At 43.2% G+C, this 23,630-nt stretch overlaps 1 protein-coding gene across 10 annotated transcripts in view; it reads left to right on the forward strand.

Annotated features, from left to right (window-relative positions):
* Window positions 1-23,319, forward strand: part of ZNF532 (zinc finger protein 532) — a 103,213-nt gene extending 79,894 nt beyond the window's left edge. For all 10 annotated transcript variants that reach the window (XM_084888284.1, XM_084888279.1, XM_084888277.1 and 7 more), the window contains 3 exons: window positions 17,580-17,692; window positions 19,125-19,272; window positions 20,847-23,319. In XM_084888284.1, the coding sequence (XP_084744410.1) occupies window positions 17,580-17,692; window positions 19,125-19,272; window positions 20,847-21,344 (759 nt within the window). In that variant the 3' untranslated portion in view covers window positions 21,345-23,319. The remainder of the gene's footprint in view (window positions 1-17,579; window positions 17,693-19,124; window positions 19,273-20,846) is intronic.
* The last annotated feature ends 311 nt before the right edge of the window (window positions 23,320-23,630 follow it).

The following is a 23,630-nucleotide window of genomic DNA, read 5'->3' on the forward strand; positions in this document are numbered from 1 at the left end:
ACCACTGAGCCAAACCGGTTTCGGCCCGAAAGAGGTTTTTAAAGTGCAGTTCTGATTGTGTAAAATGTTATGTCCCTGTTGCCCACAGAGTGGTCCAGTGGCTTCCTGGCTGCCTTCTCTGATCTACTCTTTTTTCTAGTCATATCTCTTCATTTCTCAGGAGGCTAACTTATCTGAACCCTTCAGGTGTCAGCCTTGACATCAAGAAAGCCTTGTTTCCCTCAGACTGAATCAGGCCTCTTCCTGCATTTTCCATGGCAGCGTGTGCTGCCTATCAGTAATATGTGCTTGCAGCTCTGCAGGGGCCTCTCCCATTAGACACTCGAGGCTTTCTTCCTCTCTTCAGTTCTCACCATAAAGTCTCTGGGAGCTTCTCCCTAGCACATAGTAAGCCTACCCATATCTCTTGAATTGGTGTGTTCAGCATGGGGGCTGATTTGGAAGACATGCAGCGTAATTTCCTCTTCTTTTTAAAAATGGGAGTCATACATGCTTTATTGAGCACACAGTGTCCTGTGCTGTAGGTACGGGATCTAGGGAACTGCCTGTGAAGTGATAAGCAGTTTCCAGCCAGTCCTTCTGTGTTTAAGATGAGCGAGAAGTATGAAACATGCTACACACAGTAAGGGATTTGAAGTGTATTTGGCTCAGTGCTTCTGGAGAGCCTAGTTGTTTGCTTCACCAGGCTGGAAGTTGGAAAGATCTGGTTTTACTGGGTCACCCAGGGAAATATCTCTATTGTGACAGTACGTGAATGTTCTGAGCCAGTGAGCTGGGGAGGTATACCGATGGATGTTTTGGTGCCTTGTGCTAAATCGGAAGGTGATGATGACAATGTTGATGACAGGTTGGCGAACGCTGATTGAGGGCTTGCCACGTGGCATGCATGCACTGTTTATTATCTCATCTATCCATCACACAGGCTCAGGAGGTACATGCTGTGCCTAATCCCATTTTATAGACAAGGAAAGGAAGTTTAGGAAAGGTTCAGTAATTTATTACCCCAGGTTCTGCAACTGGTAACTGGCAGACGTGGATTCAATCCAGACTCCTCAAACGTCCTACTGAATAGTCTGCTCTTTGCAGAGCAGAAAAGCTTAGTATTTCAAAGATTGCTTAATTTTATTCTCATTGAATTTTTCAGTATGGAATTGGAACAGTTAGCAAATATTAGTATGACTTTCCATCTATCGTCACTTTGATTGCTTAAGGTTATGGTCAGTCTTGGTTAAAATTGTTTATGCTGTCATCAAATGAACGAATGTGTGTTTGTAGTTTTGGGAGGATGTTGAGTGTAACAGCCTTATATTCTTCACTGGGACCTGCCGCCTTGCTGGAGAGTTGCAGTTGAAGTTAACAGGGCTTTGCTGTTGCTAATTTACTGTCAGTCTCCCTGTGCAGTCACGGATGCTTTGGAGAGGCTCAGGCGGCTTAGCCGCTGCCTAGGATGAGTTTGGAGCTGGCTGTCACTGGAGCTAGCTCCCTGGGACACAGAGGCTCTTCCTGCAGAACTTTCAGAGAAGTCTGGGAAAACACTCGAGAATGAGGCTCCCGTCTGACTCCAGATGTTCTCAGTCAGTACTGCGGAGTGAATGCACCACAGTGCTGGTGAGCCAGGCTTTTTCGGATGGACAGTATGGCCAGTTAGGCTCACCTCTTTTTGTAACCAAAGATCACAGTTCACTTTTATCTTGCTGCTGGCAGACAGGAGCCTTTGGCCTGAATGACCGCCCAAAGGGACTGGGTCAGCACAGACTGGTTAAACAGGTATTAGGAGATCAGTTAACATGCTGGCGCTACAGGTGCCAGGTGTGTCTTGCTCCTGTGGCTCTGCAGTCAGGCCTCTCCAGGTGAGTGAGCAGTAGCTGGCTAGAGCGGAGGCAGTGAGGAACGTGTTTACAGACATCACGCAGGCTTTTGCTATGAGTGCGTCGCCCCCCGGGGCTGCTGGAAGACTCTTCCCAATGGGCCCTTTCTGTTTATCTCTCAAATGGACCTCGGTCTTAGGAGGTAGAGACTCCCCTGATGCTGGTCTGGTGCCATAGCCAGGAGAAATAGACTTGGCTGCCGTCTCTGTCTGCTTTGGGTGAATGTACTCAGACTTGCTGGCTTAAGAATATTCTTATTAAAAACATCGCCACAGCCAGCGACTGACTTCCTTGCTTTCACTGTCACAGTTTTCCTCCTCTCTGCTTCCACTGTCCAGTGGCTGCCGTGGGTCTAGCTCCTTTTCCCCCTCTTCCCCTTCACCTCTCATTTGTTGGAGGTTGCATTTTGCTGACTCCTCATGCTGCTGAGAACTGGAAGCTTGCCTTTTGGCAGAATCTTGGCCTCTCCCTGTTTTCTGCCCCAGATCCAGACCGATGCCCCCTAAGCTTGTTACCTGCCAAGTCTCACTCCCTGGCTGTGCCCAGGCTCTCTCCTGGTGTGGCCTCCCTGGCAGGTGGAGTGTAGGTCTGCTGGGGCAGAGGGAGGAGGAGGAAAGTAGCTTCTTTTATGACGCAGAGAACCCAGGTTTGTGTGGGATTAGGTTTCTTCATTCATTGGGTGCTGAAATCTCACCAGGTTTCAGAGTATCGGTCTAATTTCATGGTTCTGTTATTGCATGGGTAGGCTTTTATGTACTTGCCCAGGAATGCAACATTAATTTATAATTTCTTTAGGAAAATATGTTCTAAATCCAACTGGCAGATCAGGTTTTTAGATTTTAAGAATTTAACACATGATTGTAAGTTAGTATTACCCCAAAGCCCCCCAAAACCAGACAATAATTTTACATGCCACAAGTGGGGATGTGAAAGGATTAAGGCCATTCTGGCCGAGGTTGACTTAATAAGGAATTGTAATATCGACAACACTGAAAAGCACCTGAGGTTTCGAGTTCCCGCTCAGCTCACAGGTGGGAAAACCTCAGAACCTGAAGGACTGCAGGCCTTTTCCAGAATTGAATCCTGCGCCAAAGGCTGCCTCAGAACCCAGAGGCCTCATCTCTGTCTTAGGATCGGGTATGGGTTCTCCAGCAGTCACCCCAAGTTACGAGTGGGAACAAACTCCTGTTTGGCAGGAGAAGAGTGGAGCCTGGTTTGAGCCTGGAGCAAGGTAGAAGATTCCAAGTCATTAACACAGCAGGACCACGTGAATGCCCGCTGGGTACTGCATGGTCTGCAAATAAGGAGTTGGAAGGTTGTCAGGAAGAAAGAGGCTCTGTCCTTCATATCCACTCGAAGCCAAGCAATTGCAAAACTTCTATCAATACTAAGACAAGAGGGGCTCTGCCAGAGTCGTCTGAGCGATTCTCCCCCGGTGGATAGGCCGGCCGGGCTGGCTCCCTGGTAACTCGCGTGGTAGCACGTGCTTTGCACCTTCAGGCCATTAATTAACACGGTTTATTTAGACAGCTGGGACATTACTACGTCACGCAGGACTGCCATCAGTCAGTTTTAAGCTTAGTTTTTTTTATATCTGTGCTTGCTTATTTTTTTAAAGTTATAAGCTTCCTTATAGATCATCCAATCAAACCATGATTATCTTTTGAAAGGACCGACTAGTTCTTTTGTCTTGATTTGTGGAACTATACTACAAAGAGTCTACTTAGGTCTTCAGTCAGTATATTTTAATTTTTTATTCTGTAGCAGTATTTTCCATTTTATAAAATAGGGATTGTAGGAAAAAATCTTTTCCAATGACTTCATTTTCTTAGATTGCTTTTTAATTAAAAAAAAGCACAAGGGTCATGTTAAAAATCACATGAGAAGAAAAAACATTCTGTGTATTCCTTCCCTCCTTGACACCCTGGCAGGCATTTCTGAGAGTCATGGCCAGGATCCCGTCAGCTTCGTTAGGAAGCCAGGCTTTCTTTCTGCACTTGCCTTTTTCCCGTTGCTGGACACCTTTCTGTCCCGGTTTAGCCTTTCCTTATGGTGCATTGATTATAGTTCTGTGTTTCACCAAATGGCACGGACAGCGACAGGTGGTCCTCAGGACATGTTCTGAGCATGTCCTTTTACTTAGCTTGATTACCTCCTTTGTTTAGATTTGGTTTTAAAGGATGGAGACTTGCCTCTGTTTTCTTTTCTTTTTAAAATTTATTTATTGATTAAGGTATTACATATTTCTAAAGAATGTGAGAGAATAGTCTGAACTATAGTTGACAGCCTAGCTAAGTCATTAAAGTTTTTGTAAATAATTTGTTGAAACAAGGCCACGCCCATTCGTTTACACATCCTTGTTTTCGGCTCCTTTTGAACTACAAGGTGGAGGGAGTAGTTGCAGCAGGGACTTTATTATGGTCTGCAAAGCCTAAAATATTTACAATCTGGCCCTTTCCAGAAAAAAGTCTGCCAACCACTGGACTAAATTTATTCCCTGTGTTTAAATATTTCCCCCAAAACCCTCAGTTCTAATTTGTAGGAACTTGGATCATTTAGTACTAAAATCATTTAGTATTTTTCTTGGTGCTTTCACACGTGTGTAAGTTGAGTTTCCTATTCTGTGCTCATCTAAATACCCATTTATTTATATATTCCTGGATGTAGTGAGACAGGAACTGGAAAAATCTCACTAGTGTCCTAGGTATTAAGTTCTCTCAGTAAGAACTTTCAAATTTATGTACACAGTATTCCAGACTTCAGGGGAAGGCTGCCTGCCTGTGTGCAAAAGACCATTTTCTAAGAGAGCATAGGTGGGTTAGGTGAGCAGCTCTATTTCTTAAGATTTACTATCTATAACTATTGGGAATATTTACATAAAGGGAGTGGAAGTTTTACAGTTTTGAGGGCACATACTGACTATTCCGAATCTAACATAAAAATAGACAGAAACTGGAGGGGAGAAACCAAGATGGCGGCATAGGTAAATACCTGAACTGCTGCCTTGCACAACAATTTCAAAACTACAACTAAAAGACAAAACGGACATTATCCAGGAAGGCTGGATGAGTAGAAATTCTACAACTAGAAGGAAAGAAAGAAGCACACTGAGACTCAAAGGAGATGTGGAAGGCATCAGTTCGGTACAGAGGTGCATGTTCATGGAGAGGGCTGACAACTGAGTATGTGGCTGGCTTTTTCAAGCTGGAGGGAAACAAAAGCTCCTGACTGCTCTAAACTCCAGTTCCAGGCGAGACTCTGGGGACCCAGACTTATATGGGGAGAAACTGGACTGTCTGGCAGCGGGCAAAACTTGAGGGCGGCTTTCTCTCAGAGGTGCTTGCAGCGATTACTGCGGGACACTGAGACCCAGAGGCCTCTTAGGGCGGAGCTGACAGGAAGCAATTGCTGTTTGCTCCTACCTGAGATCCCGCCCCATGAAGTCATTGCTGTTTATTCCGCCCTGAGACTCTCCCCACATCCAAGCTGAGTGCAGAGGCTTTTGCATATGAATGGCCTGGTCCTTTGAATTCTAAACTTACCTAACAAACTGCAGCTGAGTCAGTGAGACCCAGAACATCCAAAAGAAGGCCCAAGGCTCTGCAGCAGCTTGCATTGCTTCACACCTGGACCTCATCTGGGCACCTCCATACCCAAAACAAAGAAGAGAAACCTGAAGATCTCTCCGTAGCTCCTGCTGGATGGCCTCATGCAGAGGCTAAATTAGCACCTCCTTGGAGATTCAAGAGCCAGTGTACCCAGGGGTCAGAGTAGGACCATCCATATTACAACTCCTCAGATCCATAAGGGTCACACTCAGAGGGAAGACTCAGTGAGCACCAAAGCCCCACGGAAGCAAGTCTTGCCTCATAAGGATGTCTCCAGCACAGAAGTTCTCCCAATGTAGACACAGCTGATCCTCACAGCCAATTGGCCTGGCAGTCAATTCCTCCCAGTGATACCAATAACAATCAAGGCTTAACTACAACAAGACTGCACACAGCCCACAAAGAGGTGCACCAAGAATGTCCACCTCATGTAACTGGGGAAGCTGAGCCACTGGGCCCTATAGAACACCTAGCACACAAAGCCACTTTATCAACTCAGGGAAGCAGCCCAAAATGCAGAGACAAAGAAACAGGTTACAAATGAAAGAAATGGAGGAAAGCTAGCAAATGGATATAGAGTTCAAAACCATGGTTATAAGGCTTTTCAAGAATTTTCTAGAAAAGGCTGATAAATTTAGTGAGACCCTCGAGGATATGAAAAGGACCAACTAGAAATTAAGCATACACTGACTGAAATAAAAAATAATATAGAGATCCAACAGCAAACTAGAGGAACATAAGAATCAAGTCAAAGATTTGAAATACAAAGCAGCAAAAAGCACCCAACCGGAAAAGAAAAAAGAATCCAAAAATATGAATATAGTGTAAGGAGCATCTGGGACAACTTTAAGCATACCAACATCAGAATTATGGGGATGCCAGAAGAAGAGAGAGAGAACAAGACACTGAAAACCTATTTGAAGAATAATGACAGAAAACTTCCCCCACCTGGTGAAAGAAATAGACTTACAAGTCCAGGAAGCACAGGAAACCCCAAATAAGAGGAATCCAAAGAAGACCACACCAAGACACATCATAATTAAAATGCCAAGGGCAAAAGACAAAGAGAGAATCTTGAAAGCAGCAAGAGAAAAACAGTTATTTACCTACAAGGGAGCACCCATATGACTGTCAGCTGATTTCTCAACAGAAGCTATGCAGGCCAGAGGCAGTGGCAAGAAATATTCAAAGTGATGAATAGCAAGAACCTACAACCAAGATTACTCTACCCAGCAAAACTATCATTCAGAATTGAAGTGCAGATAAAGAGCTTCACAGATAAGAAAAAGCTAAAGGAGTTCATCATAGCCAAACCAGTATTATATGAAATGCTGAAAGGTATTCTTTAAGAAGAGAAAGAAGAAGAAAAAGGTAAAGATAAAAGTTATGAACAACAAATACATATCTATCAACAAGTGAATATAAAAATCAAGTAAATAAAAAATCTGATGAACAGAATAAACTGGTGAATATAATAGAATCAGGGGCATAGAAAGGGAATTGACTGACAAAGCAGTGGGGAGAAGACAAAATTGTACACTTATGGATAAGGACGGAGGGGGGGGGAGGCGGGGCGGGTAAGGGTAGAGGGTGGGGTGGGAACCAGATGGAGAAGAGTTGGGGGAGGGGGAGGAACAGTTGTAATAATCTGAACAATAAAGATTTATTTTATAAAAATAGACAGAAAGTTAACACCTGTGAAACATTTCTTTTTAAATTTATCCTGGTGAGAGTTTAAAGAATTCTCAGAATGAAAATTATACCTTTTATCTATTGAATAGCTATGCTAATGATGTTGCCTGTTTCTTCAGTGAATTTCTTTTTAAAAAATTAACTTTGTTGAGTTATAATTTATAGGCACTCAGCTCATTTGTATCCTATAGGAAAGCTGAGACAGATTATTGCTTTTTTAACATGTTCATGTTTTCAGTCTATACTTTCTTTCATCTGTCAGCTGCTTGAATATTACAGGAATAATGTGCAATTATGATACTCTTTAGAACAGTCCATTTATTCATACTTTGGAAATATTTAACTTTTAACCATGTTTGTTCTTTTGTATGTACCTTTCTTTTATTCTGTAAATATCATTTTGCTGTGGAGTACAAATAAAATATATAATTCTTGCCTTGAAAGTGATTACAAACGGATAGAAGGAAAAAAAGCATAAAAAATGTAAAAGTAAAACTAGTAGGAGTTTGGGTGTAAAGCCAGAGTCTTGGAGGCATCATGAGGTGTATATAATTAAATACCCTGTTTCCCCAAAAATAAGACAGTGTCTTATATTAATTTTTTTCTCCCAAAGTTGCACTAGGTCTTATTTTCAGGGGATGTCTTGTCTGTCCATGTGCTAGGTCTTATTTTTGGAGGATGTCTTATTTTTGGGGAAACACGGTACTAAGTGAAAGGTGCCTTCAGTTCAGATTTCGGCTCAGTTTTTGCAGAGGCCCTGTAAATAGAAACAGAATGTAGTTCAGCCTGGAAAGTGGTTGGAGGAGGATAGAGTAAAGTTAAAAATAAAAATTATGTGTGATATGTGGAAGAGAAGAATTGGATGTAGGCTGAAGGTACTAGGTTTCTGGGATTTGAGCATCCCTTTTTCTTGGGAGATGGCAGGGTTTGGGAGGTGCAGGGAAGGCTTCACTGAAGAGACACTACCCGGAAGTATTGAAGGATGTACAAGGGAATTTGCCCCAAGCACAGAGTGGCAAGAAGTGCGGATGTGGCACTAACCAAAATGACAGGCTGGGTGACTGCCAGCGGGTAATTCTGGAGGACGATGCCCTTGGGAGGGTGTGAAGGGAGGATGGGGTGGTGAGTAGCAAGTCCAAAGGCCCCACTCCTTGAGCTACCAGAGAACAATGGCTGGGTTTTAGGCAGAGAAAGGACATGTTGGGTTGTGTGTTTCCATTGGTTGGCTGTGGTAATAGTGTGGGATGTGAGCAAGAGGAGAGAATGGTGGCTGGAGAGGACGGGAAGAAGCTGAGAGGTGAGCTGGCCCGAGGGTGGAAAGGGTCTGAATGAGCCTCTGGTGAGGGAGGCTGTCTCGGAAGGGCAGGGGAGGGCGGTGTCATCTTGAAATGTGAATTTGAGGGGCTTCAAGTGGGATGTGTATGAAATCCTAGGAAACATAGTCAAATGATGGGTTGAGGAATAGATTGTGGACAATCTTGAAAGTCAAGAAGTTTGTATTTCTGCTTAACACCTGAGGAGATTCGGCACAATGAACATCCACTTGCACGTGACCTGCCCTCTCCCTTGTGAAGGGGGACTGTCCCCCCAGGAGGACAGCCCATGGTCTATGGGCTCCACTCAACCTTCTTGTGGACCATGGGAGGACATCGCAGCCACACTCCTGCCCTCTCTCCTGCATCTTCAGCTCTTCCCTGACTTTCTCAGAATCACTGAGGGCCATGGGACCTCTTATAACTAAATAAGGTTACCTTCCTAATCCACTTTTCTCTGCTTCCCTTTACCACAAACCTCCCTGAAATTGCTTTCCTGCTGGGACTCCCCATGACTTCTCCATTTTATGAATTTCTTATCACTCCACCAAAATCACTTTTGTCCTGTCCCAGGTGGCTCAGTTGGTTGGAATGTCATCCCATGCACCAAAAAGGTTGTGGGTTAGATTCTCAGCCAGGGCACATAAATAGGTTGCGGGTCTAATCTCCAGTCTTGGTGGGTTCGGGAGGCAACCGATTGATACATTGAGGTTGCTCTTTCACATCAATCTCTGTCTGTCTCTCTCCCCTGCTCCCTTCCCCTTTCTCACAATTAATAAACATATCCTTGGGTAAGGATTAAAACACACAAAACAGCCTACTCTTATCGGGCTCCCCAGTGACTCCGTGTCACCGAGCCCAGGGGTCTTGGCTCTCTCAGCCATCGTGTCTGACCTGTCTGAAGCAGTTGTCTTTTAGTTCTTTTCTCTTAGTTCTTATCCTGCCTCATTGACCACACTTCTCAGTCTTGCTCATCTTTCTTGCCTTATGAATGTTGATGTGTCCATTTACGCTCAGAAAGTTCTCACCCAGGCCCATGATTGTAAAAGCCATCCATCTCCTAGTACTTATCTCCTAATGATTTACAGATTTATTTCTCTGGCCTGGACCTCTCCCCTGAGTTCAGACTAGAATTTAACCACCCATTTAGCATCTCTACTTAGAAGATCTCCAATGGGCCTCTCTCAGACATAACCTTTGGTCTCACTCCTTCCTTAAACCTGCTTCTCCCCTACTTTCCTAGTTAGTACCAGGGGCCCAGGCCAGAGAATTTGGAGTGACACTTGACTCCTTTTCTCTCCTTTGTCACCCACATCCACAAATGCTATTAGCTCTTTGCATTTGATGTTGATATGAAATCCAACCACTCACCATCACCTTTACTTTCCAAGCCCAGGACACAGCACACCTGCCCCAGATTGTTGCAGACAGCCTCTGCACTGGGTTTCTGCTCTCACATTTGGCAGCCAGAGTGACCCGTTGAAAATATATTGGTCGTAGTATTCTGCTCAAACCTGTAGTGTCCTCCCATCACACCGTGGATGATCTAAAGCCCTCGCCTTTGTTTAAAAGGCCGTACAGTCTCCTGTCTGGCTTTCTCACCTGCCATTCTCCCCACCCTCACGTAATACTGCAGAGAGGATATGATTGGGCAGTTCACTGGAGAAATACAAGTGGTTCAGGGACGTACAGACAGATGTCCATATCACTAGGCATTGAGGAAAAAAACAGAGTGCAATGTAATATTTTACCCATTATTTTGGCAAGCCGATGGATGGTGATCTGGTGTTGCAGATGCTTGGTGAACAATCTCCGACTTACATTGGTGGTGTCCTTTTTGAGATCAGTTTTGCAAGAAGCTTCAAAGAGCCTTTACATTTTTACAATTTCTAAACTAGAAAGTCAACTTTTCGAAATTTGTACAAAGGAAACAATTGGTTGACTACTGAAGTTTTTATTCGTAATTATTGGAAAACAGAAGCAACTTAAATCACTAATAGAAAATATCTAAGTTATGGCTCATTTATACAATAGAGTACTATGCATGCATTGAGAAGAACATAGAAACATCAAAACGTGTAGCTGTGTGTGTTTTCCAAGTGAAAAGAATCAGGATACAAATCAATATGTATAATGTAGACTCATTATAAATATACATAAACATGTTCAGAAAAGAAATAAGTGGGGAGGATATATATATCTAAAAATTGATTTCAATTGGTCAGATTAGAAGCAATCTTTTTTTTTTTTTTTTTTAATATATTTTATTGATATTTTACAGAGAGGAGGAAGGGAAAGAGATAGAGAGCTAGAAACGTCGATGACAGAGAAACATCGACCAGCTGCCTCTTGCACACCCCCTACCGGGGATGTGCCCGCAACCAATGTACATGCCCTTGACCGGAATCGAACCTGGGACCTTTCAGTCCGCAGACCGACGCTCTACCGCTGAGCCAAACCGGTTTCGGCTAGAAGCAATCTTTACTCTTATTTTGCAATAAGGATTTGTTATTTATAATTGGAAGAGATAAGAGAAAGGAAACAGGCTGCATTGTCTAGATGCACCTTATATTCTTCACTTAGAAAACAGAGGCTGCCTGGCAGGAATTCCTTCAATTTCCTGGTCCCTTCCTCACCCGCCCACCACTGACCACAACAAGCATTGCACCTGTCTGTGCATAGAGCCTTATCTCCGGCCACAGGAAGATTGGTTCTTCCTTCTGTCTGAATTCCTCCCTGCTCATTGACTCATCTTTTGCCTTTGTCCTCCATATATTCATGTTGCTGGCTTTTCTTATCAGTATTTGAACATGCTCATGGCTCACCCATTTTCCAAAATCTAAGTAGTGCTTGCTTGCTCTGTGTCTAGCACTTTATCCTAAATTTGTTACTCTCTGATTACTTTGTAGAACTTGCTCATAATATTCTAGTAGATTATTCTTTTCTGTATTCATTCATTCACACAATGAATGAATACAGTTATTCTTTTCTGTATTCATTCATTCATTCATTCACACAAGTATTTTCTGTGTGCTGAAGGCCAGGGATATAGAGATGATGGCTCACAGCTTCTGTGTTCAATGCGATTACAGGGGAGTGAAATTCACCCTGAAATACACCCCCCCTCCCCCCAAATAACTTGTAGAGTTTAAGGCTTTTCTTTGGAGGAAGAGATATACTAATAGTTGTTTCATCTGTTAATTGAATTTTTCTTTTTTACCTTAGTACTATTAGTCATTAGAGAAATACACATTAAAAGCACAATGAAATACCATTGATCACCCTCTATAATGGCTACAAGAAAACAAAATGGCAACACCAACTGTTGGAAAGGTTGTGGAGCAGTTGGCATCCTTATCCATTGCTGGTGGAATGGCAAAGAACAGCCAATCTGGAAAACAGAGTGGGAGTTTCTTATTTAATTTACCACATGACTCAGTAATCCCATTCCTCATTGTCTAACCAAGAGAAATAAAATCATGAGTTCACACCAGAACCTATACATGAATATTCATGGTGGTTTTAATTCATAATTTCCCCAAACTGGAAACTGCCTCGGCGTCCTTCACCTCGTAAATGAGTAAACAAACTGGAGAGTGTTCATACAATGGAGAACTGCTCCACAGTGAGAAGAAGTGGGCAGCCGACACACTCAGCAGCATGGATGAATTACAGATGTACTGTGCCCAGGGAAGGAGCCAGACTCAAAAACCTATCTGTTGTGCTGTATGGTTCCACTTGAGAGGGAAAGCAAACATGTAGGATAGAAACATCAGTAGTTACCAAGAGCTGGGTATAAGAAGAGGGGTTGACTATAAAGGGTACATGGGGATTTGGGAATGATGGAATTGTTCTATATCTTGATAGTGGCAGCAGTTACTCAAGTATATCCATTTATCAAAACTCCTAGACTATACATCAAAAAGAGTGTAGTTTACATTTTGTGGCTTATACTATAGTAAACCTGACTTCACATTATTTTTAAGGCAACCAAATTTTTTTGATATGTGTCATATTCATGTGTTTTATAAATCCAAACAATATGAGGGAATAGAGTGAAAAACCTCATCCCTAACCTTGCTACCTAAAATCACCAGGTTTCTCATGCATTTTGAAGTTTCTCTGTGTGTAAGTATCATCATATATTTACACTAGAGGCCCAGTGCACGGTCCATTGGCCTGGCCTGTGCTCTCTCGCAATCTGGGACCCCTTGGGGGATGTCATACTGCTGGTTTTGGCCCGATCCCCACAGGCCAGGCCAAGGGACCCCATTGTGCATGAATCCATGCACTGGGCTTCTAGTATGCATATAAGATCTTTGGTTAATCTCTTCCCACACTCCTCCTCCCCTCTTCCCTCTGAGATTCATCAGTCTGTTCCATGTTTCAGTACCTTTGCGTTGAGCGTCTACCTCTCTGGTAGTCAGTGCACATTATAGGTACTGGTGGAAGGGTTGGACGGTTGGTTAGGCTTTTTTATATATAGATGTTCTCATTTTTACGATTTCTAACAGAACACAGCTTGTTAACATAAATTTCCATCTTTTCTCAATATCATATATGTTACAGTTCTTTTCATACTTGTGCATTGAGATTTTCCATTCTTTTCTGTTGCCACATGGCACAAATGTTGTTGTGTAAGGGTATAGACTGTATTTGACCAAGTCTCCTTTGATGGACCCAAATTTGTTCTCCTTTGTACACAGTATTGCAGTGAATAACTGTGTATATGTAGGCAGTGCTGATATAACTCTTGTACTGGAAACAATTTGTTCCAATGCAATTGATACATCAGGGGACAGTTGTAGCATAACCTGAAGTCTGAGTTTGCTCACATGTAATTTCATTTCTGAGAAACGGTAGGTGAGTATGGAAAGCTGGATTGGAGTTGTGTAGTAATACGCAAAACACCCCCCACCTCAGGCTTCCACCTGTGACCCCATCTCCTTGTGCTCAGTCACACTGGTCCACACCTGGTGTAACAATTTCCCTCTACCTTTCTTCCACCACTTCACAAAACTCAAAGGCCACAGCCCTTGGACCCCACTTCCACAAGCAAACTGCAAGTCTTTTTCAAGGCAAAGTGTCGTTTTGATGTTGCATTTTATATATATATATATATATATATATATATATATATATATATATATACACACACACACACACACACACACTAGAGGCCCGATGCATGAGGATTCATGCAAGAACAGGCCTTCCTCTCCCTGGCTGTTGGCACTGCCTTCACTCTGGCCTGAGCTGCCTTTTAGCTCTGGCCCAGAGCTGCCTTTTTGCCTTCCCATGCTGACCAGAGGCCCGGAGAAGCTGGGGCAGTGCGGAACACCTGCGTCGTTGCCATGGCAATGACACAAGTGCCTCGGCCGCTGGGCACCTGCACATGCTAATTAAACCTCCATCTTTGTTGGGTTAATTTGCATACTTCTGACTGGCTGGTGGGTGCAGCGATTGTATGGTCAATTTGCATCTTACTCTTTTATTAGTGTAGATTTCTCAATCTTTGACATGTATAAAACGATGTCACTGATGGTGGTTTTGAGTATTATGCCCCTAAGCTTAATTTTTGATGGAAGCCCTGTAGTTTTCAATGACTGATGTTGCATAGTGAAGTGATTTATAACATGTGTTATATGTACATTGCATCATTATCACAGAACTGATTGTACTGTGTGGGGGTCTATCAGCAGAATAGATTTCCAGGTGGTGGAAAGGCACAGAGTTAGGAATTATATTCTGAGGGATTGCTGCTGTGATATGCTTAAATTATGCAGTTGATTTTTTCTTTTTCATAGAGGGTAGAGCTGACAAGTGTCAGCATGGTTTGGGAATAATTGTTCCCCTTAATCTTGAGTTTGTGGGTGTTTCTGGATGCATGAGGGCCAGTAAAGAGGATTTTTGCATGTTGGGGCAAGGCAGAGCCTCAGGAGGCAGGAAGCTCAGGAAGAGGGGAAGAGGATGGCTAGCCAATTGCATTTTTGAAGATGGGACTTTTCTCCCCTAACTTCTTGCACACAGAGAGGCCTTCAAGCCAGGAAACAAGAAGGGACTAGTTCTCAGCCCGGAGAATTACTGCCTGTGACAGAGCCAACCCCAGACACATCCACCAAGGGCCATAGAAAACAATGGGCTTCTGGGCCTTTTAAATCCTGGAGTTCAGACTGTGAGGCCCAGGCTGGAGCATTCAGAGCAAAGAAATTTGCTAAGAGGAACAAATACTTTCTTTCCCAAAGTATGTGAAGATAAAGAGTCGACAACTGGAAAACAGGGAGGACGTGGACCCAAGAGTTCCATATCTTACTATAAGGTTTTACAAAAATGCCCAAACCATGCCAGCTTATTATATTTTTCAGCATTTCTTCAGAGAGTTCTAAGCAAAAACAAAACAATTAATCATTGAATGGGAAAACATGCCTATTTTCTGACTTTAGTTAACTATAAAAAGGCTATGGTTCCCTTAATATCAGCTTACCCTGCATTGGAGCCAAAAGGAAGTAAATGACCTTAAAAGTTTTGAAAATAGAACCATGATAAACTTTACTCTTTCTTAATACTGGTTTCCCCCCATTTTTGTTTGATTTGATAAAAATTGCTTTCTGTGTCATAAAGTAACAGTGTGAACTTTTATAATGTTGATGTCGTTATAAAATTAGTTAAGTTAAAGCATCTTTAAATAAATTAGCATTTATTTAGCAAAGAAAAAAAGCATTTGTTGCCCTAACCAGTTTGGCTCAGTGGATAGAGTATCGGCCTTCGGGCTGAAAGGTCCCAGGTTTGATTCCAGTCAAGGTCATGTGCCTGGGTTTCAGGCTCAATCCCCAGTGGGGGGGCATGCAGGAGGTGTCCAATCAATGATTCTCTCTCATCGTTGATGTTTCTATCTCTCTTTCTTTCTCCCTTCCTCTCTGAAATACATAAAAATATTTTTTTTAAAAGAAGAAGAAAGTCATTTGTTTAGTTAGGTACTGTGAACATGGCAGATTTGATCTGGAAACTGGCACTTAAACTTGTAATTTTCTTGTCACCAGTGATTTTGAAACCTTGCTCCATTGTTTTGGGGCTTGCACAGTTCATTTCTGCATTTTAAAAATAAAAATGATGTAAAAGAACAATATCTCACATTTTGTCATCTCTTTGAAAATAGTAATTACCGATTCAGCTAAACTGCTCTTCATTTAATTTATTACCCACTGAGGATTTCTTTATTGAAATTTCTCTATTAAAATTTTGGTTTGCTATTAATATACTACACCATAACAAGAAATGGAATTTAAGCTCTTCATCTAAAAAGAAAATGAAATGTTCATTCCTCTTAGGCCTCTTTCCCCTTGTATGGTTAGAAACATTCACTTCAGTGCCTTCATCGTTAGGCATTTTTGCTTTTCGAAATATGTCCTGTGTTGGATTCTTCCAGGTAATGGTGATATTGCCTATCTTATGTACAAAGTTCAAAGGGAATTAGAGGTATTAGTAGATATTTAAAACTATTGAAGCACAGGGAACTGCTCATGCCTGACGGTTCTACCCTTACGGCTGTATTCTCAATGTAACGTCGTATTCGTACTCAGCCCACCTAAATCTAAGAGACCGGGGTTTACGGTGGTTTGCTTTATGTGACCACAGTGCTTTATGAAGGAATACCTTTGGGAGGAGGGACAGCGTGCTCGGAGGCACCAGCTGCTGTTGGCTTTGTTCGCTCTCTTTCCCACAGATTACATGCTTAGGAGAACGGTGCAGGCAGCCGGCCGGCCTTCAGCTCCAGCACAAGAAACGTCCTCCTTTGCCTTTGTCTGGGTCAAGACCCTTTTGAACACCTGCCAGACTGACTTGCTTTATTTAAAAGACCAGTATTTTCCACTTCTTTAAGATGGAACTTGGATGTGTAACTTTACTTTTATTAATAAGGGAGCATTTATGGAGGATTTCTGGGTCCCAAGCTCTGTGTTAACCTTTACGTTACCTCCTCAGAGGTGGGATCACTGGTGTGGCCGCTACTTCCAGGGGGAGTAGATGCTTAAAACTCTCAGGCACTTAGCTTTGCCTACCGGTTTCACTAGGGCATGCTTGTCATGTGATGTAAAAGCACTATTAAAGATATATTTATCATTCCTTTATCACTTATCAGTTACTTGCTCGCTTATCTCTTTTTATTGCCAAAAATAGTAATGTTATTTGAGAGAACATACTCCCATGAGAGGTTAGGAATAACTTCAGCCTTATTTTTAATAAGGGTTGAGCCAAATTGTGTTTCATTTCCTAGGCTGACAGTTCTTTCTAGATCTGATTGACTTGTGATACATGGTTTCATTGCAGACTGCAATACTTATCACACCCAAAGAATGTGTTGTAAAGTTAAGCCACTCGTTTTACTTAATAGGTTTAACGTGGAAATATGTCGAGGTAACATAATTATGTCTTAGCCAAAGTGGGAAACTTTTAACTTTGAAAAATTTATATAACTCTTGGTAGCTTTCTCTTGCGCTGTCCAGTCTTCCCCTCAATTCTCTCCCCTTCTCTCTCCCACCTCTCTCTTGTATATACCAACAGGCAAATCTCCATAAAGTGGTTTCAAACATTTGTGTTCTTGATAGAACCAAATGGTATTATTTAAAACAAAAGGCCTCCTGGAAAACTCTTTCCTTATATAAAGGGATGATTCCTTAATCGTTAAGTGGGAGAAAGTTAAGTTTAATTAAAAATGACACATTGGATAAGGTGACATATTCTCTCTGGAGATCATGAATTGCATAATGACTCGATTTGGTATTTACTGGAGAATTAAGTTGCTTTAAAAAATAACATTCATTAATCTCTTTTGCAAAGAACATGTATGTAATGTTTTCTCTTAAATGAGTGAGTGTTCAATCAAGAAAAAGTGTTTTGAGGAAGTATATTTGTAATTTTTTTACTCTCACAATAAAGATCGCTGCATTCTGTAGAAATTAGCCTCTTCAGGGCTACTCCAGCCCATGTTGCTAACAAGTCTGAGTATGTAACTGACACTCTCAGGAAGGAGCTGTTCCTAACGAGAACGTTTTTTCTGTTTCTGTCCTCTGATGGCTGTCTCTCCCTTCTCCCTAACACAGCAAATGAAGAAGCACCCTTGCCGCCAGTGTGACAAGTCCTTCAGCTCCTCACACAGCCTGTGCCGGCACAACCGCATCAAGCACAAAGGCATCCGGAAGGTTTACACCTGCTCGTAAGTTCTGGCTCTGATGGGGGAGCACAGGCAGGGGCTGAGCGGATCTCACCGAGCTCTTCCATCTGTGACCATTCCTTTTCCATCCCCATCCTATCTGTTCCACGGTGTACGGATTTCATTTCTTAATTGAATTCTGCTGTTTTGACATGCAGCTGCTTCTTCTTTAATCCTCACTCCAGGATATTTTACCAGTGATTTCTTTTTAATTATTATTATTATTATTATTATTTTTTTTTTTAGGGAAAGTAGAAAAGAAAGGGAAAGACAGAGTTTCATCAATGTGAGAGAAGCACATCGATTGGTTGCCTCCTGCACGGGCCTTGGATGCCAGGGCAGAGAGGAGCCTGCAACCAAAGTACGTGCCCTTGACCAGAATCAAACCCAGGACCCTTGGACACCCTATCCACAGAGCCAAACCGGCTAGGGCGACATGCAGTTTCTTGATTGGGCTGTAACACTTAAAATGTTGAACTAGAAAGGAGCTGTTGCTTGCCCAGCCTGTGTGGGTTTCTGTGTTCTTGGCCGTTAACCCACAGGTGTCCATTTTATCAGTGAGGATTTCGGAGAAGTGATTGAGTCGCAGTTGCAGGGTGGAGTCAGTTTGATTGACTCAGTAGTTCAGAGAGGCCCTGATGGGCTTGGTCATGGTCCTGGAGTCAGTCCTAGCTAACCGCTTGCCCATCAGGACAGCTCTGTCTCAGTATGCTGTTGGCCAAGACACCAAAAGCATGGGACTGAGTGGCCAACACACTGGATAGTCACACCACTGGAGATGGTCATGAGCTATACTAAGTGTGTGATGATCTGAAATTGTTGTTATTAGTGAAAAAGCTTTACCCCACACTCAAACTGGAAGCTATACAGCCTGTCTGAAGCTCGTGTACACCACGAGGCTCCGGGCACTGTGAAGGGTGGCTGTGGGGCCGGTGGGGCTTGGTTATTAGGGAATGTTTCTTGGGTAGGAAAGCGGGGACGTAGACTCTCCTTCAGCGACATTGAAGCTGGGAGTGATTTTGGAGAGATGAGAACCTCTGTGAAAAAGAGCTGTTGAGATTATATTGAAAGAATCAGAATTTAGAAGGAAGGCCTGGACTGGGAAGAAGGCCTGGGAAAGGAAGTCTGTCAGGGCATAATCCAAGTCTAAAAAAGACGTACTCCATCTGCACCAAATCAGACTGATCCTATATGGTCACAAAAATAGTCAGAAAACTTTTTACAAAAGCTGCTCAATTTTTTTTTTTTGCATAAATTGAAAACTTCAATTTTACCAAAGTTGCTACTTCACTTTGGAGCATTGGTGATCACTCAGGTCACCGTGACCCCTCTTTGTGTGCTGTTGGTGGTGACGGTCTTTCGTCACCACCAATGGCGACCCTCGCTGTGAGTTCCTTTTCAGCAAGCCATTACCCCCTTGTCTTTGGCTCCACAGGCACTGCCCAGACTCCAGGCGGACCTTCACCAAGCGGCTGATGCTGGAGAAGCACATCCAGCTCATGCACGGGATTAAGGATCCCGACTTGAAAGAAATGACAGAAACCACCAACGGGGAGGAAATAGAAATAAAAGAAGATACCAAGGTCAGACATGGCAGATGTGCTCTTTCCGACAGAATTGTGTTGACTTGCTTTTTTCATTCATTCTTTTCATTTAAAACTTTCTCCAGTTACACGATGTAAAAAGTTCTGACTATGCATAAAGGTATGAAATGTTAGGCAGTCTTCCTCTACACCCACGCTGACCTTTCCTTTTGCTCCTAAAAGGTAACCTTTGTTAAGTTTCTTCTGTGTCCTGCCAGCAATAGCTTTAGGGATCCACGTACATAAATAAATTTTAAAATTTGATGTTGATTCAGAAATTGCCTTTTAGCCAGAAGGGAGGTATAAGCTGGAAACACAGTGGTTGTGATAGGGCCCTAATAAAGGTTGTGGTTTCTCTTTTCTTTGTAATGAAAGAAGACAAAATGGCGACTGCTTGCCTTATGCTTACATCAGTGGACAGTGAACTTGGATTAGACAGCACTATCTATAATAACCTGTGTACATGGCATGTGGGTGCCAAGAGCTCTTAGGGTAACCAGGAGTCCAGCTGATGGTTAAGGGGTCCTGCTTGGCACAGTGCCGCGTCTGGAACATACTGGATAAAGCCTGTGTGTGTTTTCAAGGAGTTACTCATTTGGTCGATACCAGACAAATGTCGCATCAATTGTAATTCTTTTCCTCAAGAAATGTCCGGAGGGGAGAGGGAGGGGGAATTAAAGAGTGTTTCTCTTCAGTGTGTAAATCTTTTGCCTTTTTAGAGAACGGAGGTGGAGGGGCAGGTCAAGGTGTATCAGAGGTGCCCTGTGAACAAGACAGGAAAGTCGGGCCATGCAGCTGGGAGGAGGGAGAGTCCCTTTGGTTTGGATTTTTGGAAATCTCAAAATGAGGGATTTGATGCGGGTCAGATCTAGAAAGGGAGGAGAAAGGTATGACCTGTTGGGGAAGGGTCGAGAAAGAGCGATTACTAGACCACTGGGGCTTCCAGTGACTCTTCATCTCAGTCACAGAAAAGGAACACCTGGCTTGTTCCCTGCTTCAGTTCTTCAGTCCCCCAACCCCCAACTCCCTGGCCTCATCTCTGCTCTCACTGGTCACCCGCTCCGACCCCGCGGGTCTTATTGCTGTTGCCCAGGCACAGGCCCTGCCTCTGGCCTTTGCTTTGCACAGCTCCCCGTGTCTGACCCTTTACCCCATGTGGTCCATGGCTCATGTCCTCCTGCAACAGGCCTTTGTCCGATGTCACTGTCATACCATGTGTAACTTAACCCTGCCCTCTCCTCCTCCCCTTCCTTCCCCCAACCCTCCACACACGCTGTTTTCCTGGGTGTGACACTGTAGGTTGGCTCCTTGGTTGCTGCTTGTCACACTCCGTTGGAGCCCACCTTCCATGAAGGCAGGGACTTGTTTGTCCCCTGCTGGGCCCTGGGCTGGAGTGCTGCCTGGTGACACAGGAACTCAGATTTGTGGAGCGGGTGAAAGGCCGGAGCCGTGACAAAACCCCGATCCTGGTGCTTACAGCACACGTTTCCCGGCAGCTCCAAGTCCGAGGGAGCTGGTCCCTTGTCATCCGTCCAGCAGAACGGCTTTCAGTTGTGTCTTTTTTCCTCCCAAAGGTTCCCAGCCCCAAGCGGAAGTTGGAGGAGGATGAACCAGTTTTAGAATTCAGGCCTCCCAGGGGAGCGATCACTCAGCCACTGAAGAAGCTCAAGATCAATGTGTTTAAGGTCCACAAGTGTGCCGTGTGCGGCTTCACCACCGAGAACCTGCTCCAGTTCCACGAACACATCCCGCAGCACAAGTCCGACGGCTCCTCCTACCAGTGCCGGGAGTGCGGCCTCTGCTACACGTCGCACGTGTCGCTGTCCAGGCACCTGTTCATCGTGCACAAGCTGAAGGAGCTGCAGCCCGTGGCCCAGCAGAACGGGGCCGGGGAGGAGAACCAGCAGAGCCAGCCCAGCCCCGAGCACGAGGGCGCCGACGGCACCACGTCCGACAGGAAGTGCAAAGTGTGTGCAAAAACGTTTGAAACGGAAGCTGCCTTAAACGCTCACATGCGGACACACGGCATGGCCTTCATTAAATCCAAAAGAGTGAATTCGGCCGAGAAATAGCCACGGACCTTCCAGAAGGGGGATCCCTATCCACATTGGAATACAGAAGACTTTTTTGTTACAAGAAGTTTGCAGTATAATAGTTAACAGTACTGTTTAGGCTGTTGAAATATACTCTCCTTCAACATCCCCTCTCCACCTCGTCGTGTATATCCTCGATAAGTATTACAGCAGTATTTGAGTTTAAAAGAGTTTGTATATATTTAAATGGAAAACTTTTTATACTCTTTGTTACATGTTTGTATCAGTATTTAGTAGGAAATGTTTTGAGTTTGGATTTTTTTTGGCGGGGGAGGCATTAGGATTTTTTCTTTTTGTATTGTTCCTTTAAAACAGAGTTCTTAGTAACAGGGGCAGTTCCTGAATTCAAATAAACCATTTTATATGTAATGGATTTAAAAGGGTTAACTAATTACAGGCCAAGGTAAGGCCTTTTTTAGTGTTTTTAATTTTTAGAATTCACTGCATACATTGTAGGGGATCGTTGGTCTCAAACACCTAGGGACTCTTAAGTGTCTTAGCACCATCCTCAACGTGCCTGCTCCGGTCTGTGAGTGCACACCTCAGACAGAGCGCACTCCGCGGGCGCGTGGCATCTTCCGGGCCAATCCAACCTCTTTAAAGCAGCAGCCTTGCCGGTGAATAAAAACTTAGGCCAGAAACCCAAACGCAGGGGGATTTCCCTATCTCCATCGTACAGGGGGGAAAGGGTATCTATACTCTGGTCAGATTCACAAGGCTGGCTTCAAGAGCACAAGGAGATAAAGTTACGAAAGGGCTGGACTACTGTAAAAGTTACACATAACGTCGTTAGACCAATAGATTTCTATAGTCAAGTTTTTGTCATGTAATTTATTAACTATTCTAAAGACACAACTAAAGCTATCAAGTATTTCTCTGGCTCTTGACAGGAAGTCAAAATTCCTAGTTGACTAACCCTTGGCTGTCTGAAGAGTTGGCGTTTTTTTTGTTCTGGGTGCTACTGCCAAACATTCTGGTACTTAGAGTTGGGATGCACAACTCCAACCACCGACTTACCAGTGCAGCAGCACTGAGCCCCGGGTTTAGTCCCTCACTTCAATAACTACACTTATTGGGGGGAAGAGGGGGATCTCTGCTCACTGGGAGCACAGCGGAGTCCTCTTCTGTCCCTTCCATTCACAGTTCTCTGGGAGAGTTCTATTTTTTTGTTTTTTTTTGTTTTGTTTTATGTTTTCTTTGGCATTTTTATATCTTGTATTTATCCCTAAACATGTTTTGTACTTTTTTTTTTTTTTTTTTTTTTTTTTAGGAAAAGGAATTCTTTTGTGTACATATAGATACTTGCATGATATACTGTAGTCAATGTTCGGTTCCTCAAAAAAGGTCTTGCTGCTGTCCAGTGTTATGCACTACATCCAGAAGAACTGTATTCAACACATTTCATCTGTAAATAAACGTGGGACATTTGGCCCTTGTGCTTCTGTGAGGGAGTTATTGATGGTGGGACTGTGACGTCTTCCTGAAGCTCAGGAAGTGATTCATTTCAGGGAAAGGCTACAGGATATTGCAGAAGAATGGCATATTCATTCTCATTAGCAATCAGCTGTTTGTCACTTTCTTGTTGATGCCATCAGGACACCGATGTAACCCAAGGGCATGATTAAGTATTCCTCAACTTGACATTCAATTGCTGTTACTTGTTATATTTATACTTGTATTGCTCTGAGTTGTATTCATAGCACTTTCATATGTTTTTGCATTGGAACCTTGCAATAAACCTGTGTGGTGGGCTGCACAGGTCTGACTAGCCTAATTTTGACGGTTGAGGAAGCTGAGTTCCGATTAAATTCTTTACCTAAGCCCTCATAGCTGGTAAGTGGCTTTGCGTATTAGAACCCATATTCTTGCTCTAAATCTAGTCTCGCTCTATATGTTTATGTACATATTGGCAAATATTCATTTATTCAAAAAATAAAAAGTATGTGCAAAACATGCTACTAGAATTTTTGTTTGTGGCACTGTGGCTTTTATAAGATAACCTGGAAGTTGATTTACTCTTAAATACTTAGGAATGCTTGGTAATATGAAATTCTTATCTATTAAACGCCTAGTTGACCCTCCAAGAAAGTTTTTAAAAATGTGCTGAGGTCCAAAATGCAGACATGAAACCCAGAGTAGAAAAAGAATACAGGATGCTGTCTCCCTAGGAGATTTGGATGGTTCAGCTGAAGAGGGAATTGGTGAACTGGAAGATAGGTCATGAAGACATTACCGAGAATACAGCACAGAGATGAGATGAAATAT

Source organism: Pipistrellus hanaki (genome assembly GCF_964339955.1).
Source record: "Pipistrellus hanaki genome assembly, chromosome: 6".
In the NCBI taxonomy this organism is placed as follows: Eukaryota; Metazoa; Chordata; class Mammalia; order Chiroptera; family Vespertilionidae; genus Pipistrellus; species Pipistrellus hanaki.